Raw genomic sequence first — 19225 nt, 5'->3', positions numbered from 1 at the left:
ACTGAACGAAGAAATCATGAAATTTTTAAAATCGAATTCATCTGAAACTAGTCCACAGGCTCCGGTGAGAGCAGAAGTCACGTCATGAGCCATCATCTACTTACCCTACTCTAGTAAGGAGATGTTCAGTTATGGCGGATGGAGACGAAGGAGTACTTGTTGATTTTGAGGAAGTGCCCGATGTTTCGTACGACCCAAGAAGCGAACTTTCATCTTTCCCCCCAGGAGATGAACACACAACGTCTGGTGGGAATTTTTCCTTCCTTCTTTCCTCTGAAAGGGCCTCAAACGAACAGGAAAGAACTGTTCCAGAGTTGATAATCGCTGTTTACGTCGTGCACTTTGATACAAGACGAGGTAACACTCATTCAGTATTCATAACTTTTCTATTTGTGGGATCTCCAAAATGATAAGGCAGACGTTGAACATAACACTGTAACCTGTAATTGCATATTATCTTTAATGTTGGTTGGTGGGGAAAACACACATCTATTTATTTTCCAGTCAATTCACATTTCACTTTCTTTTTTCAATTTTCACCCTTCCTGTTGAATTATCAAGGAAGCATCTCAACTACATTTATACGTGATCTGGTTTAAGCCCCTTGACACAGTATATATTATTTTCACATTTTTTTTTTATTTTAAACCTGGGGTAAATTCCAAGCAGTTACTTTTTTGATGAGTTCACATTTCTTTTCCCCTTTCCATGACCAAGAGTAATATCCAATCAAAAGGTTTTTACACTTTATTTTGCTTAAGAGCTTTAGGTGTAAAGTGGTTGCCATTTCAATTTGGTTTTCACTTCTTTTAGCACGGGTATACTTCGACATGTAAGTAATTAAGAATGACACGAGAGCTCTGGCCCAGTTCTTCAGGGGCAGGTAACGCTATCGAATGGAGAAATCGCTCTACAGCAGATAAGAATTACTAAACAGTACTGCTCTATACACCAGGTAGCAATTTATCCAGTGAATAGGTAGTATTATCCACCCTTGGAACAACTGAGGCTAGTTCTTTTCTCCTCTGCTATTGAGTTTTTCACTATTTCTCCATTAAATTTTTGAAATGATATTTGAGAGCATTTTATTCCAAAGCCTTGTTCTTTCTAACAGCCTTCATCTCTGTTCTTATTTCATGGTTCAAAACACTTGTAATTTCATTTTATACTGCAAAAAAAGCTGGCCAAAACATAGCGTGAACCTCTAAGACTTTGAAAAATGTTTACATTTAATTTCCTACCTTCATCAAAAAAATTGGAATTCTCAACAGTTAGAACCATAGGTGCCCCCCTTTCCTTGTGGTGCATGGTTGTATTTGAAATTTTTAATCCACAATTAAAAGTATGTTGAGTTTGTTACTGGAGTCAGATAAAACATACATATTTTACTCAGGAAATGAAATTGAATGGAAGCATCCTAGATCAGTGGATTTAACTGGTGTGGAATTTAAAGCTTTGGCCAGTGGCTCACATACAATCACAAAAGACTTCATGTAAGTACAAGAGAGAAAGATCCATAGTATTCTCTGTATGTTCCAACATCATGTGCCTCCTTCCCTTGATTTCATCTGAAGAGAAATACTGGTAAGCATACGACACAACTTGCAATATTTCTTGCTTCATTGCGTAAAAGATGAAAATGTGCTTGTAAGTCATTCAGTTGGACAAGTGTTCAGGCAGTCCGTCTGGGTCAGTGAGTAGTTTCGAATTAGAGTTATCAGAGTTTGATCAGTAGGTGGTGTTCAGAATGGGTTTACTTAGCCAAACAATTTTTGCTGAAAAAGAAACTGCGAACTAGTTAAACTTTAACAAGACAGGGGGCTTGGCTTATAGCTGAGTATTTCTACAAAAAAAAAATCCTATGGGAGAATAACCATAAATCAAATGTATATTCTGCTACAAGCCACACTATCATCAACAAACACAAATTACTAGTCTTCTGCAAAATTCTTTTTGGTCAATTACTTTTATTTAGGTAGTGGGTCCTAAAAGGGCCGTTTTGTTTAATTATAACTTCAAGAATGAAGTGTTTAGTTGTCTTCTTTTTTGCTGTTGGTCTCAAGGCCATCTCATCGGTGGCTTAAGTTCAGGCATTTCATCCGTGTAGATGCTTTCATCTTCTGTACCGTTGAGTGTGTTCCATATCCTGCATGTTTTAAATGATTTCTCCACCACCTCCTCTGGAAGTTCTGCCCAAGTCCATTTCACTGTGGATCGCTGCGTATTCTTTGGCGATCTCAGAGTTTTTCTCAACAGCCTCTGCCTCAGCAAAAACTTTTAATTTAAAGGCTAAGTTGTACAAAGAATAATGAGCTTTTGGCGTGATGATAGATTAGCTTTGAAATCTAAATGGGATTTAACCAATACCTCTATTCATAAACTCCTTTACAGCTGGGTGCAAGTGTTTCGCAGGAGAGAGACAATTCTAACTTTTGTTTGATTACAATCTACGGTTATGTTTATTTGTCTCACTTAACAAGGGTGGTGAACTGCTTTACAACATTTCAACAAAAGTTTTGGTCTCACCTTATAGCGGAGTGTTTTTGGTTTATTTTTCATTCGAATCCAATGGCTTTTAAACTTTTAGGGTCTCGGCTTATGGCCAAGATTGGCTTATAGGCAAATAAATACGGTAGGTCAAATAGTTTGTTAATCTAAGGGAATCCTCCAATCTCTTCAAAACAATAATCTTGTGAAGACACTTAAGTCTCAAAAATCAAAATATAGAATTACCCGTGGATGTTTAATTGATCTTCTTTTTAATATTTTAGTCTTGACTTTAACTTACTGTTTCTATGCAGGAACACTAACATAGAGATTCTGCTGTTGAACGTGACTCAATAGAGAATCTCTTGGTTTGGACTCATCAAAATATCATTTTATCAGCTAGTCCTTATACTTAGGTCCACATGCCAACATTTTTTTTTAACTTTTTAAGGCAAACTATCTTTTTCCTCTACCAGATACTTCAAAACCAAAGATGGTCTTTATGGGTTGAGTTGTTTTGAGCGTATGGCTGTTGATAATGTGGCCGAGAGAGGAGCTAGAATGAAATCAGTAGGGATTCTTTGTGCCAAGTACACATCTCTTCATGAACACATGTCATTCCTTGAAGAGGAAGTAAGGTAACCTTGTTTTTTTTTTTTTGTCTCTTTTTCAACTCTTTCATTCCCACGAGTGACCAGGACAGAATTTCTCCTTACAATATCAATACAAAATCAAGCGAGCAATTGATGAGAATAAAGGGATTATTAGTCAATCCAATTCAAATTCTTCAAACTTACATCATAAGAATTATATTCTATAAATAGGGTGTTCCTCAAGTTACAGTCCTGGGGCTGGTTTTATTTTCTATTTTTATTAATGATATCAAAGCTGTTAACACTAATAAGAAAATCTTCTTGTTAAATTTGCTGATGATATAACTATTAGTTTATACCAATCGAGGCAAATGTAGGCTTAGATGAATCCGAAATGGAAGTCCTATCCTTTATTGAATGGTCTGAGAAGAACTGCATGAAAGTCAACTTGACGAAAACATGAGAACTTCTTTTATGAGGAAGACTTCCAAGATGCCTCCTGAACCACTCAAGATCATAGGGAGGAGAGAATAACTGAAACTATTGGGTGTTACCTTTGAGCAAGTGCCAGTTAATTGGGACACTCATATTTGATTATTTACTTAGTAAGGCTAGCAGTAGGTTGTATATTTTAAGAATATGTAAATATTATGGCTACTCTATTGAGAATTTGGACTTACTTTTTCAAAGTTTGATTCTTTCAGTTTTTACCTAATTATGCTATTGAGGTCTGGAGGTGTGCTTTTTATAGTTACTGTAGATATTTAAGTAGAATTGATAAGCTCTTTTCCAGGTGTTATAAGCTGGGTTACTGCTTAAAGCAGCACAGTATCTTAGATATCCATCGTAATAGAGATAAGAAATTATGGCAAAGGATCTCTTCCATCAACACTGTGTTTAGCGATCTCTTACCACCCCAGAGAACACGGCAGTTGAGAAGGAGGTCGCATAATTACATTTTACCTAAGGTTCAGACAAGCTGTTTTAAATCAGTTTTATATTAATAGATGTCTTTTCAATAGTAATTAATACCTTTTCCTTTTCTTTACTCATTCTATTCATGTTAATTGTTGCATGTCTGTTTGCACAATAATTCTTAATAAAGACCTTTATTATTATTATTATTATTATATGGGATAGTCAGTATGGAGAATTACTGATGAGATCTTGGGAATTAGTGGGTTAACAAAACTGCAAGTGGGTTTAGAGATAGGAGATGGGATTAAATGCATTTGCAAAATTGAAAACCTTGCGACGTGCTTGTTTCTAGTTATCATTTATTTTATCTAAAGCTGCATTTTTATGTACTGTAGATTGTTTCTATGTTTAAATTAATGAAATATCTTTCATTATAAATTTATTAGATTTTTCTTTTTAAGAGATATTGTAAAATGTTGTGGTTCAAATTTTATCCTGGTTTGAAATTATCAAGTGAACCAGTTTAATTTTGATTTTCCTTTGTTTCAGCTTGTTGTTGAAGATTGTTAGTCAATGGGAAATCAAAATTGAACTGGTTTTTAATTTTTACACCTGTAATTTTCATTTTAAACGTATCAAAGCGCTTTTCATGGTATTCATTAAATGTAATATTTTGCAGGAGGCAGCTTGAAAACCCTGGGCATTATGAGGATCTTGAAAATTATTACAATAGGTATAAGAACTGTGTGCTTAGAAATAATTACTTTCCATCTCCCACTCTTGAGAGGGTTCCTGGACTGGAGGAGATACCAGTGTTACAGGTATTCCTAAAACAATTTTTCCAAATTTTAATTTTGTGAAGGAGTTGTGTCACTATATTTTGATATAATGAACTTAGCAAATTACCCCTGGAATGGCTTAAAACCTTGAAATAATTCCTCATCTGAGAAAACAAAGACCAAGGTGGATATCAAGATTCTAAAATTTTTCCATGAAAAAAATCAAGATCATGCAATATATACGCGAGGGCCGTACTGGGAGAATATCGGCCTGAGGTCCGTACAAAAAAAGACGAGGGCCGATATTCTTCAAGTATGGTCCCAAGCAAGCTTGGTTGATAAGAGATTAATTATACGACTGAAGTTCAAAGGGACACAAGTGCGGCATCATTCGGGACCATGTGGGACAGTGCCCGGCCCAATACTGAGAGAATATTGACTGGCAATAGAGCATTTTGATTGGTTGACTTTAGTTATTGGCCCTCTGACTGCCCGAGTCGTGTAATAATTTATTTTCTTGCTGAACACATGACAAAGAAGAATTTACTTTCATCGAGCAAACTGTCAGAGAGAATATTTGCTTGAAAATTTGAAGGAAAAAACTTTCTTCAAACTAATTTCTTGTGGAAATTTTTGAGGCATTAAATTGTCTTCTAAAGAGTTTTAGGTCAGCTGAAACAATTGGCATCTTGGAAGTTTGCCAGATTTTCTTTAAATTGTTGAGGTGAACTAAATTTCATCCTTTTATGATGAAAAGCCCAGAAGTTCAGCAATTTTGCTAAATTTTGAGCTTAATAATTTTGCACAGTACCATATGCAGTAACTTATATTGCAACATACCCCACTACATCATCTTCAACATCAACTTTAGATTGTTGTCTGAATTTAATGAATCCTTTTATGCTTTGTTTTTGTCAACAGATCACACATCCAGCTGGGTGTTTCCCTCAGTTTATCAAGTTCTTTGGGGAGCAAATTTTTGTTCTCTGGAAATTTGTTTTACTGCAGAAACGTATTTTATTCTTTTCACCTCCTCCTGTTGGGGTGGCTTGCTACAGAGGTAATAATAATAATAATAATAATAATAGTAATAATAATAATAATAATAATAATAAATAGATGCTTATAGGGCGCATTTCTAATCTCAATGTGCCTAACAAAAAGAGTGTATCGTATTCAACATATGAATTAGTAGAAAGTAATCCCCTCCACTTCCTCAGGGATTATTCAGAAATAAATTATTCCCTTTGGCTGTGGTAAATTACAGTTAAATACAATTGTATATAATGATCTTAAACCAGCTGGATGCCTTGATCCAAGATATCAAGGCTATAAGATTCTCAGTAGGGTGATGGACTGATAAAGGTGACCACCTGGAGTTGAGGATGGCAAGAGGACGGAGAGATTCATTGTTAGACCACACTGTTTCTTGCAGGAAAAATGCTTTCCACTCTTGAGATGATTCAATGTCATACTGGAATCTCTCAATCACATCAGCACTGCCCTGGTTCATTATATGACAAGAGCCAGTCCATCATCTACCAGAAACTTATTGCTATTGTTACTGGCACTTTGCAATGTGATATTCATAGTAGCTGCTTATATTACAGCATACTTGCAGGGATTTTAAACGGGCCTAACAATTATTACCCATTGTTACATTCAAATCATTTGATAAACAAAATTCTTTACCTGACAGTTTACTGTGCTTGTTTGTTGGCAAGCCATGGGATTCCATTTGGTTTTGAAACTGGAAGCAACCCACTGTTTTTTACAAATGTTTGTGACTTGAGTGCACTGCATGAAGAACACAAATACATTGCATGTAAGTTTCATTTTGTCAGAAATCATAAACCTAATTAATATTTTTTTTCTCTTCCTAATACACCTGTGTACTCTCATAGAATTTTAATTATCGGTACAAGACTTTGGAATACTATTTCAATTCTTCTTAGTTTTACATCGGAAACGGGATACATCCTATAAAGTAATAGTGGTCTAAATGGAGATGTTATCTAGGTCTTCCATATATTGTGCATACCTGTTTTCAATGAGAACGCTATTGATGCATACACTAATTAAGTAGAACATAAATTTTTGAACAGCACAACTGGTTGGTATAAGCCAGCTTGCTGCTTACAAAGACCAATGGTGAAATTGAACTCAGAATTACTAAGAAATGAATCCTGTTGAGAGGCAGAGGTGAAGATTTGAACCTGGGATCTCTTGATTTATAATCAAAGACCCATAACCACTGGGCCGGGTTGTTCAAAGCTGGTTAAGATAACCCTGGGTTGGTGTGAAATCTGATTTAGATTCTGAAAGCTTTAAAAGAAAAGTTAGTATAATTCTTTTTGTAAACAATTTGATGATTGAATGCTTATTATTATCCCAATAAGGTTTTTGAACAAAGTATTAAAGAAACTCAGACTGAAATTTAACCCTGGGTTAGCACTGATTGGCCTTCGAGCAACTGGGCCCTTCAGGCTGGTTTATACTGCCTTTATTGAACAGTGAATTTTTGCCTGAGTTGGGTAGGTTTTTCAGGGTAGCAGTATTACAAGTTGAGAATAATCTTTAGGAAAGCTATCTTTAGATGTTTGAAAGATTGAACAAGTGATCCACCACACCACTTATTGCTTGGTTAGGCTAGTTTGATATTGCTAAATTTAGTCACCTTAAAATCAATCTTTTGTTGCTTGTCAGGTACTACAGAAAAGATATTTGAGAGCAAGTTACAAGTGTATGATGTGTATGTTGATAACCAGAATATCAAGTGTAAACCACACTTGAGTTGGATTGCAAACTTTAATAATGCAGACAGAGACAGGTTAGAAGAACTGGACTCCTTCAGGTGAGTGCTGTATGTGACCATGCATAAACAAGCTGATATGTGGTTCAATTGAATCTTGCACTTTGCCTTAAGCGAAATTTTTTGCATGCGCTGAATTGGTGTAAAGGCGTCACCTGTCCGTATGAAAAATTATGCCATGGCTTAAACTGGGGAAAATCGAATGATACTCTACGAACTGAAAATGCTGTGTTCAAATTTTTGTTTAAAGTTAGTTCAAACCAGGAAAGATTTATTACTCGACGTTTCGGGGTCATCATGACTCCATTATCAAGAGACTAGTTTAAAAACATGCAAATAAGGAAAGGTACAAGAATAGCATAAATTAGACTGAACGGCTTAAACAAACACCTTGGCGCGGATGGAATCCGTTTGCACGTTCAGTGTTGGCTTACGCATGCGAATATACAACATTTCATTAACAAGGCAATCAAATTATCAACAATGTATCGTTTATGAATTTAAATGTAACCTGTGTGATGCAGGGTATGTGGGCTATACTCGTGGTCACTTACACGAGCGCGTAGAAGGGCACAAAAGGAAATCATCTTCTATCTACAAACACTACCACCTCCAGCACAATAGTGAAATGCCTGAACGCTTGATCGAGCAATTCAACGTCATCACGAAATGTAACGGCAAATTTGATTGCCTTGTTAATGAAATGTTGTATATTCGCATGCGTAAGCCAACACTGAACGTGCAAACGGATTCCATCCGCGCCAAGGTGTTTGTTTAAGCCGTTCAGTCTAATTTATGCTATTCTTGTACCTTTCCTTATTTGCATGTTTTTAAACTAGTCTCTTGATAATGGAGTCATGATGACCCCGAAACGTCGAGTAATAAATCTTTCCTGGTTTTTTCTATGCCTTTGCTTTAGCAAATCCCTGCTGATAAAGTTAGTTCAATAAGGGAAAGGGTTATGCAGCTGAACTCGATTAACACACGAACGTGGCTATTCGTGTGGTTGTACGAAGAGCCGAAAGGACGCCGAACGCTCAATATCTCACCCAGTAAAGGTGGAAGCTTACAGTTTTTCTTAAGCTTCACTCTCGGAAAACTGTTTGCTTCTCACATTTAATAACGTCCATAGACAAATATTTAATTATGTTTCTGTACTAAAAGACAAACATTATTTACTTGGAAATGTTTTCTAGTAATTCTAAGTGACTTGCTTATTTACCCATTCGGACTACTTCTGGTTTCTCTTCTGTTTAACCAGTTTTAGCTCCGTTGTGATGGAATAGCAGTGGCCTTTTTTACTGATTTATTTATTTTTTATCCAAGGCATTAATGGCCAGTCTGTTTTATTTTGAACTTAGAGAAGTTCAAGAGGAACTAAAAGTCTTTTTTTTTTTCTACTTGTACATGTCAAGGCAACAGCAGCTGTACACGGGAGGTGAAGTAACAGATGATGAAAAAATGTATACCAGGTAAGTAAAATTGTACCTTGTTGTACTAGAAGGTTCTCCCTTGTTTGTATTTTGGTGATTGGTGACAGTGTACTTGATGATCAGAGCCTGAAATCAGCTGAAATGAAAGTTCTGTTAAATGCTTTTGTTTTTGGAAGGAAACCCACAATTAATCGAAAAACGCGACTTGATTTTTCATGAGTGTTTTACGTTTTGCTACAGAGCTATGCGAGTGAAGGGGCCAGCAGGCTTTTTCTGGAACGGTTTCCTAGCAGATTTGTACCCCCCCCCCCCCCCCCAAGATATGGCCTGCTAACAGATTTAGACCTCTCTCGGCGATTTGACCCCCCCCCCCTCTTAAAATACGAGTGTGGAGTATCAATTAACCATACTGCCAGTATACGGATGCAAAATATTCTCGAAAAAAATACAAACTTTTTACCCTAGTTTACTAGAGGTTTAAAAGGCGGATAACACATAAAACACCAGCGGACAACAAAGTTGATTTAATATTTCACAACAGATTATAGTTATGACTGACAGCTTCCTGTCGCGCTTTGCAAGCGAAAATGATTTTTTTAGTAAGTGTGGACGACAGACGTTTGCAATACGAGTTAACGATGGTTCTTCTTGCAAAAAGCTAATTTCGTTGATATTAAACCGTAAAAAGGGCCTGTCCCGATTGTGCTCGTAAAATCCTGGAATGTTAGAAATTGCTAAAAATTTCCCAAAAATTGCCACCTAAAGGTTGCTTCCTAAGTTTCTTGATATTTTTATGTAAACATTCAAGAAATTTGCCTAAGGCGAAGTTTTTTTTTTATGAAATCATTGACTTTATCGTGCTTGATGTGTGGTCTAAACCTAAATGTTGTTCAAAAATTGCTCAGAAAGGCAAAAATTGCTCGAGGTTTCTAGAACTACAAAGATTTGCTCAGTAGTTGCCCAGCACAATCGAGACAGGCCTACTCGTCAGGCCCCATATGCGTCAGCTTTTATGGGTTTCCACCAACAGAATGACTTGAGCGGGGTTGTAAGGGCCATTTGACGAATAGATTAAAGGCTGACCCGTAGATAATTACGATTAACAAACTGAAGCCTTGAAAATACATCAGGCTTTCACGATAATAGAACCCATGCCCTCTCATTATGAAGACGTATGTTGGGTGCCACACCAATTTCAATTTAAATGGATTCTTAGTTCCCTTTAAATAGGAAAAATTAATTCTTCTACTGAATAATTTAACTGCCTGTGTCTTTGCACTTAGGTTCTTTGTGAATTTAAACAATTCACTTTTCCAGACGCTTTTCGAGGTAGCTTCTACTCAAGACAGAGTTTTAACACCAGACATGATCCGAAACATAGGGCTTGATCCAAAGGGAGATCGCCGTTTTCTGTCGGACTTGGTGGATCTGTATGGAATTAATGTCCTGATTCCAGAACCAAAATGCTGCCCGTTTTACACACCTTAATGATGACAGTTCTGTGTGCAGATTTCTTACTCCTCAGGGAGGTCTGGTGAGAAAACTTTCAATAGCTGTGACATCACAACATCGACACCTTGGAAAAAGGTTTTAGAAGACGTTCTTCGTACATACATACGTACATACATACCTACATACTTTATTTGTCATGTAGGTCAGTACGAGAAGGCAGCTAAAAAGCTGATGTGGACCTACAAATTTAAATATATCTACAACAATTTAAATATTAATGTTGACAAACTTAAGAATTATTTACAATGAGTAAAAAAAAAAAAACTATAATACCAGTAAGATAGTCAACAGTCAATTGACTGTAGCGTTAAAATAAATAAATAAAAGAAAATAATAATAAAAATAGCATTAGAATATGTAATTCACAATGTCTTTGTTTATTCCCTGTAAACCATCAAATATTATTTTATCTAAAATGTCAGATTTGGCTTTAAGAGCAGATTTAAAAGAAACAACGTTCGGTTTGCTCTTTAAGTACATGAGTAAGTTATTCCATAAAAGAGACGCTCGATGAGAGAAGGAAGATCGAAGGAAATTACTTCTAGGTCGTTGCACGTATAGTTTCAGACCGTCCCTGAGATTTCTTAACGGAGATGTTTTAGTGAATAGAGAGATTATACCAGCCGGAGCTCTATTGTAAAATGCCTGATAAGTTATAGTTGCAATTCTCTTTTTGTAGATGTATGATAAGGATTTTCATTTTGTCTTTGCCAGGACTTCAGTGTTGAGAGTAGATTCCTTTATGTTAAAAATAAATCTCGCTGCTCTAATGTGAATGTCTTCCAGGGTCTGAAGCGACTTTGAAACAAACATGCTACGATTGCCAGATGGGTGCGTGAAGCAAAATATTCCAATTATATTACAGATATTTGAATCTATTTTTTAAATTATCGTAGTATCATCTACCTTCAAAGCCCCGGTATCTGATCCTTTTACCTGCACATTTTAGGGATGAAAATGTAGAGACTCCGTTCTTGATGTAGTCAGGAGTTGTGAAAAGGTTTAATTGCGCGCTACAATTGTTTTTCGCTCAACGAGCAGAATTACAAATTCTGTACGCCCTTACACGACAGTGGTGAATATTGATTTTGGTTGCAAAGGACCTTCCTCTCAAATAAAATTTACAAGGTTCACCTAAAGATAATTTAGCCTAGTCTATAAGGAATAGAAAAAATAAGTATGTCATGTTTTGGTGGAAGATTTTGAAAATTCCTCGCGGAAGAGACCATAGAGTTTAGGAACCCCAAAGAGTGACTGACATGTAATTTCTCCTCACACCATCAGCCTTGAGTCAAATGTAAAGGTCATGAGAATAAAGGAAATGATCATCAACCTTAGAAACTCCTGATTGTTAAACAAATTCTCCTTGTAAGTACCATAGGAAATGTGAAGAGAACAGTATGGAGAATATAAATACCAATGTTAAGGTAGAAACGGTTACAAGCGCGGAGTACTCTTGGCGTTTTGGACGATTGTTTATTTCTTGCCATTATCGCAATATTCATACCCTGGTCCCAGAGGCTTTACTTACTCTTTCGTCTCTGTGGTTTTACGAGCCGCGAAGCGGCGAGAAAATTTGACGAGCCGCGAAGCGGTGAGAAGTAAGCGAAAGCAAGCTTTCGCTTACTTTCGCGAAAGTAAGCTTTCGCTTACTTCTCACCGCTTCGCGGCTCGTCAAATTTTCTCGCCGCTTCGCGGCTCGTAAAACCACAGAGACGAAAGAGTAAGTAAAGCCTCTGGGACCAGGGTACAATATTCACTGTACTTGTATAGAAAGGACGGAGGAAGGATAGATTTTCGGAAAGAATACTTAAGAAGTGATTTAAAAAATTTTTAAAAACATTACTAAATTAATTATTATTCACTACGATCAAGTACAGTTTTCAGAAGGTCTTGGCTACCTGTCGGACTGTATTTCTGTCAAAACTTTCTAAGAATTCAGTTTGTGCTTATTTACAAACGTTTGTAGGATCCCTATGACAAGGTTACAATAAAATTGTTGTCTTTAGTAGAAAGTATTTCATTCTTCATTTTCTTGATATGAAAACTAACCTTATTGACCTAATTGAAGAGATAAAATAATACAGAACTTATATTACTAGTACTTTGAAATAGGAACTTTTAGTTCCAGTTTTAAACATTGCAAGAATACCAATGCGTCCTTCGACAGTAACAGTGAGCTCAGCCAGGAAACGAATGCCTCTTGCAGTTTGCTCAAAGTGACGCACGATTTTGCCTTCCATAGTATATATTAGCACCTGAAGCTCTTCTGTTTGTGGGCGGAAACCAGCGACAACAACGTGTTCACTTGGCCAGTGAAATGCAGTGTAAAATGAAGAATCGAATTCTAGCATATCAGTTAACTTAAAAATATGTTCACCATGTTCATTAAAAACGTGAACGCAGGAATCGCCATTATCTGTCACCAGTGTTCGACCTTCACTTGCAGCGGCGATATTAACTGGACTCTTCAATATTCCGTCGCCAAAGTTGTTAACAAATCGACCATCGGACTGATAAACTTGAATGGTTGGTTTCCTCTGGGAGTAATTCGGTTGTGTTATAAGAAGTATCAACACTTTACCTTTGTCATTGACTGTGAGTGATGGTCTGAACGCAACGGTGCTAAATTCCTCCTTCAGTGAAAACTTGTGTAGCGGTTGAAAATCACAATCAAACACATGCACTGCCCCGGTATTGTTATCTTTGAAGATTATCGATTTGACACGAGGCTTTAGTTCGACAAGGGCGTAGATCTTGCCATTCGAATCAGTAGCTACTTGACAAAGACAGTAGACATCGTCACGAGAGGTTTCCGACACGACAGGGAAGCAGTTCAAAAACTCGCCTCTGCTGTCAAAAAACTTAATCATTTTATCTCCGTTACCGTTGGCTACAACGAACTGCCCAAGGCTGTTTGAAGCGATGCTTACTGGCCACACTAGACTTCCATCTTCTCCCCGCAGTAATTCCAAAGTACCGAAGCAGTGCTCCATGCCTCTTTTCCTCAAAACTTTTAACACTCTGTCATTTTGCAGTGGAGAAACTTTAATTTCTCTAATTTCAACGCATGGCCAGTTTGACAGCTCCTTATTACCAAAGTCGACCATGAGCGCGACATTGAATATCACGCGATTTGTATGACACACAGTGGAGATCAGGTCACTCCGTACGTCTTTTCTAAACGCAGCCTTGAACCCTTTCTCGAGTTCAACTTTAAAGCATTTTTGAACAGCTGGCAGGCTATTCAACTCTTCAAGGCATACTCTACAAGCTGCTATCGAGTATACCGGATTGTCTAGAGTTTCTAATATTGTTGCCATAACACGATACTGCATGGCCAGAAGACGATCAAAGGTTGATAAAGCTGTGTTGGCGAAAGCTTCCGTTGCTTTCCTTCGTGCGTCTCTGAATCTGTCTTTCGCCCTAGATAGTACCCCGGAAGCTGATGCATTGAGGTTAGCAACCTCAAGCTTGTTCATTCCTTTTGTAAGAGAAAATGTTTCAGCAGCACAAGCCAACGCTGTAGCAGCTTGTGTTGTTGTTACAGCGTTGTTGTTTTCGCTTTTGGGCCTGGCCTCGTCAAATACCTCATACAACAACTTGATTCCTTCATTAAAGAAGCTGATGCTTGCCAACAAATCCTTTCTTGCTAATCCATCCAGCTTTGATTTGATATCTTTGATCTCGCGAACAATGAAATCACGAAAACTTTGATCAGTCATGTCGCCTTCTTTCAACGAATCTGCTATCTTGTCTCTAAATCTATTTCCCAGTAAACCGATTGTAAGTTTAAACACGGCTATTACGATTGACGACATCTTGTTATAGTAGAAAAAAGGTTGCAAATACTTGCTCAGCGAAAAATTTTCTGTCTAACTCTTAGCAGCCTTGTTTTGCTTACTAAGTACATCTTTAGACAAAAGTCAAAAAGGTCAGTTTCAGTTTCAATTTCGCAATGCGAGGGAATTGTTTTTCAGTTATAAAAAAACACATTGTCTGCGGCAGATCAACCGGTCACGTATCAAACTTTGCCTATTGTTTTGGTTAGGATTTTTTAAGACAATGAAGCTTTTGTTATCTGTCTTTTGGGATTTTTCTGTTCGGTGACAGGAACTTAGACTCGGGTTAACTTCGCTCTAGTTCGCAAACTTTTAATGATGACATTTTGGTTCCCCACGGGAGCCTACTAGGAAAAACACACAGATTAGAAGGGGGTGAGTAAGTAATGTCAGTACCTCGACATGACGCGCTGTCGGAAGGACGCGACATGATTCACGAAGGTTGATTCACACTACGGGATTCAAGTTGCAATCATGGTGTAAGCTTGTCGCATGCGATAGAGTCCTCACGTGTAATGCTCCTCTCCAGTACACAGTAAATAAATAAATATAAAAGTTTGCGACGTATTTTATCAGTAAAAGTGATTTATTCCAGTCATGTTATTGCGAGTAAGCGTTCTCGGAAAGCTGAGAGCGATTAAACTTGTTTTGTTTTAAACTTGTTTTTGTTGGAGGGTGCCTGTACCAAATCAATTTTAGAATGAAAATATAGACAGTATGTACAGTGTAGTTTAATTTATACAATAAGGAAGGGTATCAATCGATAATTGTAATTAATCGATAAATTGTTTTCAATCCCTGCCAATCTTGTTATTGTTCATTTGCGTTCTTTCTTTATTATCTTTGTCTAATATGAAAAGCCATCCACAGGTCAGATACTCTTCTCAGCGGAAAATTGTCCGAATAACTCCATGCAGCTTTGCGAGAGATTTTAAAAGTAACGAGTCCTACCTAAAAATATACTAAACCAAAAAGCAGACCGGCCCAGTTCACTGATTTATGGAATTCGCTGGAATTCGATGGTTTAGTTTCGCTTTTGAAAACTAATAGAATTCGTAGGAGCTTATTTTTTTTTAAATAAATCTATTTAAGCATCTTCTTACGTTTACTTACAAAATAGAAATTAAGAAAGAAATAGAAAGATGTTTTTTTGTTAAAGGTGGTCTGCCGTGCATGGGGATTTATCTCTTTTGCGGACCATCCTTATGGCACCTTTCTTTTTACTCTTTTGTATTATTATCTATTAATGTAAGTAAGTAAGTAAGTAAGTAAGTTATATGTGTCATTAAATTGTAATAAATAAAAAATAAATAAATAAATAAATAATAACAAAAAAAGAAAAGCAAAACACACACACACACTTATATTGTACAAATAGAAGAATACCAAGCTAAACACGTAGGAGCTTATGCAAATCCATCGGCTTTTATCAGATCGTGCAGGGCAAAAATCGTCGAATTGTTTTCAATCTTTGCTAATTCTGTTTTTGCCTAGTAGCTTTGTTAAGTTTTTTTTTTTTCAAGACAATTATGCCAGTAAAGCGCATGTCAAAACAAAGAAGTAGACCTCGCAGTTTACAGTGTATTAAAACTAATTAATGAATTCAAATTACTAATCCAATTTCACTTTCATAGACTGAAAGAACGGCGGAAATTTTTTTCAAGCATAAATACATTGGCCGTCGACAACTTGCGCGGCTACGGTGCAGAAATTAATGCGGAATCAATCATTTTAATCTTTGTTAATTGATTCTGTTTATAGTCAGTGGCATTCTTACTTTCTTTAGAATCAGAAGGCTAAAGTCATGCATTCACAGCCTACTTTGCCTACGAGCAACTGGGACCATTCATGCTTAACCTATCATCTTCAGTTGCCTGGGGCCCAATGAATCAAGTCATTTGCTTCCAATGTTGACGTGTTTTTGTTTTTTTTTTTCAGCGTTGAATCGGTACTTGTGCAAATCCTTAATGCAACTTTCTCTTGATATTTAAATTTGGACCTATGACACCATACCGAAAAATACATTTTTGATCAGAGCTCAAGAACGACCGAGGCTGAATTGGCCGGAGCTCTCATTATGACTAACCATGGTGGAGAATAACGAGCACGGAATATTACTTCAGTTATTTTGCTCGCAATATAGCTTTTTTCGGTTATAAAAAATAAAAAAATAAAAAAAACAGCACCAAAGTTTGTACAGTGCAAACTTGATTGAAAAGCCGGATAACGAGGGTCGATAGTCAGCTGTGTAGTGATCTATGATGTGACTGAAATAAATTCCAAGATAATCTTAATGTCTCCATAACTAGATGATCTTTTCCGTTATCCCAGTCCCCCGCAGCCTGTCTTGACATATAAGGAGATCTCTTAGTCATTGATAATTCACCCAAAACTGGCCGTAAGGCGTTTTTCATTTTGGCATATGAAATAGAGCGACAGCTGAGTGAAGACACCATTAGATTACAAAATCAAAGGAAGGGTTCTTTTAACAAACGAAGCCGTCTTATAGTTTTACTTATTCCTTCTCCGTTTGTGTTGTCTAGTCACCAGTAAAACCACCAGAACTCGTTGTCACAGCAACCGTAACACACTAGAAGTATTTTGGTGGAAAGAGCACAGGTTGATGTCATAGATAATTTATGGACACATCGACAAAACCCTTATAATAACTTCCGTTCGATATATACTTCAGTAAGAAATTACTTTTTCAGAAAAAGTCCCAGTTGAAAGGTTTTTTAAGTGTGTTTGTAAGATGACAGGAGCTTGAGCGAGCTTTTCTTCACGAAAAGTACGCCTCCAAGCGATGATATCTTTAAACAAGTTCGAGAACACGATACATGGTCAAATCACCGTGATTTATGGCTTTTATAGATCCTGTCTTAATTCTTGGCCTGTTTGTGTTGAGATTCACGTTTTGCTCAGGCAGAGTTTGTGAGGCGGATAGAAATACAAATGGCTGCAGTACACCCATGGGAATCAACGCACCGTTTAAACGAGAGTTCACTCCGGCTTGTGACAAACACGACATATGCTATGGATGTGTAAGTGTTATATCGCGTAAGTTTGTTTCGCTTGGGTGCATAAGAAAGAACGTGTTCGTTAAATTGCGTTACGTGATTTTTGCGAAAATGCAACTCTTCGCCAAAAATGTTAGGGAAAAAAAAACGATCTATAATATTCCTCGTACACAATTATCATGTTTACTAATTTGCTTCGAGAAAATTGGTTATTTATGTCACAATAACAAATTTCGTCTCCTTACAATTCCTTTATCGAATATTGATAAAGTTGCCATATTTTTCTCGCAAAGGAAAGACGAATATGCTCGAAAGCCATACTATCATAAGCTCAAAGTTAAAAGGACGTACAAGGGTCTAGACTCTAAAAAAAAGAAACATTTTTGGTCTTTGTCAAAATTCGCACAACGTTCTTTGTCAACATTTTATAGTTACGCGACTTTGGGGATCAAATCTCCCCGGAAAAAAAAATCATGGAGTAAAGTTCTCTGTGGACTGAGGCAAGCTTTCATGAAATCATTCACTATCTATTTGTTGGCACAAAACCCATTCAAACCTATTTTCCATTAAATTTCGATTTCGAGGATCGCGAGGCAGTGAAAATGACAGTTTTTAAGGTGTACATTCGATCTCGAGAAGTGAGAGTTATTCGCATAAACCTTTTAATACCTGTCAAACAATATGTTCCACAGGGTAACCACTATAACTGGACACGTGAGGCCTGCGACAAGGCGTTACTTCACGACATGATACAGTCCTGTCATAGGCGTATGCACAGCAGAACCAGGCGTGGCGTCATGAATGCCCTATTGGACATCTGGTATTTCTTTCAAGGAATCAGCAAAGAAGAGAGAAGATGCAAGCTGGCTGCGGAAATGTATTACAAAATTGTACGCACTTTTGGTGCCTCGCACTTTGAGAAAAAAGATCATATCTATTGCATTAACACTTGTGCGGATAAACATGGAAGTCCTTTTGTAGAGCTATAGCAGTCACATACTTGCCTGTGTTGCAGGTCATCAGTCTACCAAAGAGACCAATCGCTGGATAGAAGTGAAGACTCGATTCGTGGGGATAAGATATTTTAAGGGTTACATCATCACTATCATCAATTCGGATTCAGGTTCAGATTAATGATTGCAAATCAGTTACATCGACGCTACACTTTCTCAAGGTGGACCTTGAAAACACCACGAGCACTTTTGGTACACTCCGAACGAAGATGGAAATCGAGGAAGGTCTACTAGCTTCTCGTATCTCGTTTCGTTAGAAACATGACAGACTTCAAATTGCAGAATTATGTTTGTGACTTGTAGGGCTGGAGAAGACTTAATGCCGAGCGGAGATCATGATCCTAAGGGTTATTTACGCACTCAGCGCGCATCTCTGCTCGCGTAAGGACCTAAGGAGCTGAACACAAATACAAGCCAAGTTTATTAAAAGCATATAAGTAGCATAGAAGCAGTAAAGCAGCAGAGCGTAACCTACGATCAAACGTTCTTTTTTCGGGTGAACGTGCGAAAGAGTAACAACACAAGCAGACTAGAGTACGTCATTCTCGCATTTCCCTCCTCACTAAACATAGAACACTTGATCAGATATTTTACATAAAAGAGAGAACCAAATTTCCCATGATGACCAGTTAGCGTGGAATGATAATTAATTTTTCGCCCAGCCCTGCCCGAAACCAATGGCGACCTTAAAAAAATATCAGCGTGAAAAGGCGAAAATTAATTCTAAAACGGAACTTTTATGCGAAACCTGACAACCTGCTTTTGTTTACTGAAATAAAGGAACTATTTGCCATTCTATTTATGCGAACTTTTATGCGA

The 19225-nt window shown here is 37.1% G+C and overlaps 3 protein-coding genes across 3 annotated transcripts; 2 read left to right on the top strand and 1 right to left on the bottom strand.

Moving 5' to 3' along the window:
* Window positions 1-18: 18 nt before the first annotated feature.
* On the top strand, window positions 19-10647 carry LOC111337701 (DENN domain-containing protein 11). Its single transcript, XM_022944046.2, has 9 exons — window positions 19-357; window positions 1394-1493; window positions 2964-3125; window positions 4678-4819; window positions 5699-5837; window positions 6477-6602; window positions 7484-7631; window positions 9005-9061; window positions 10306-10647. Exons 1-9 carry the CDS (start codon window positions 132-134, stop codon window positions 10508-10510), a joined length of 1305 nt encoding a protein of 434 aa, XP_022799781.2. The 5' UTR covers window positions 19-131; the 3' UTR covers window positions 10511-10647.
* Window positions 10648-12380: 1733 nt separating this feature from the next.
* Window positions 12381-14458, bottom strand: LOC111337699 (uncharacterized). The gene has a single exon (XM_022944043.2). It carries the CDS (start codon window positions 14353-14355, stop codon window positions 12625-12627), a length of 1731 nt encoding a protein of 576 aa, XP_022799778.2. The 5' UTR covers window positions 14356-14458; the 3' UTR covers window positions 12381-12624.
* A 2634-nt stretch (window positions 14459-17092) lies between these two features.
* Window positions 17093-18533, top strand: LOC111337718 (uncharacterized). The gene is made up of 2 exons (XM_022944064.2): window positions 17093-17417; window positions 18086-18533. Exons 1-2 carry the CDS (start codon window positions 17235-17237, stop codon window positions 18380-18382), a joined length of 480 nt encoding a protein of 159 aa, XP_022799799.2. The 5' UTR covers window positions 17093-17234; the 3' UTR covers window positions 18383-18533.
* The last annotated feature ends 692 nt before the right edge of the window (window positions 18534-19225 follow it).

The sequence above is a fragment of the Stylophora pistillata genome, chromosome 3, assembly GCF_964205215.1.
Source record: "Stylophora pistillata chromosome 3, jaStyPist1.2, whole genome shotgun sequence".
NCBI classification, from domain to species: Eukaryota; Metazoa; Cnidaria; class Anthozoa; order Scleractinia; family Pocilloporidae; genus Stylophora; species Stylophora pistillata.
Note: the sequence above shows the minus strand (reverse complement) of the source record. Positions and strands in the feature narration are given on the sequence as shown.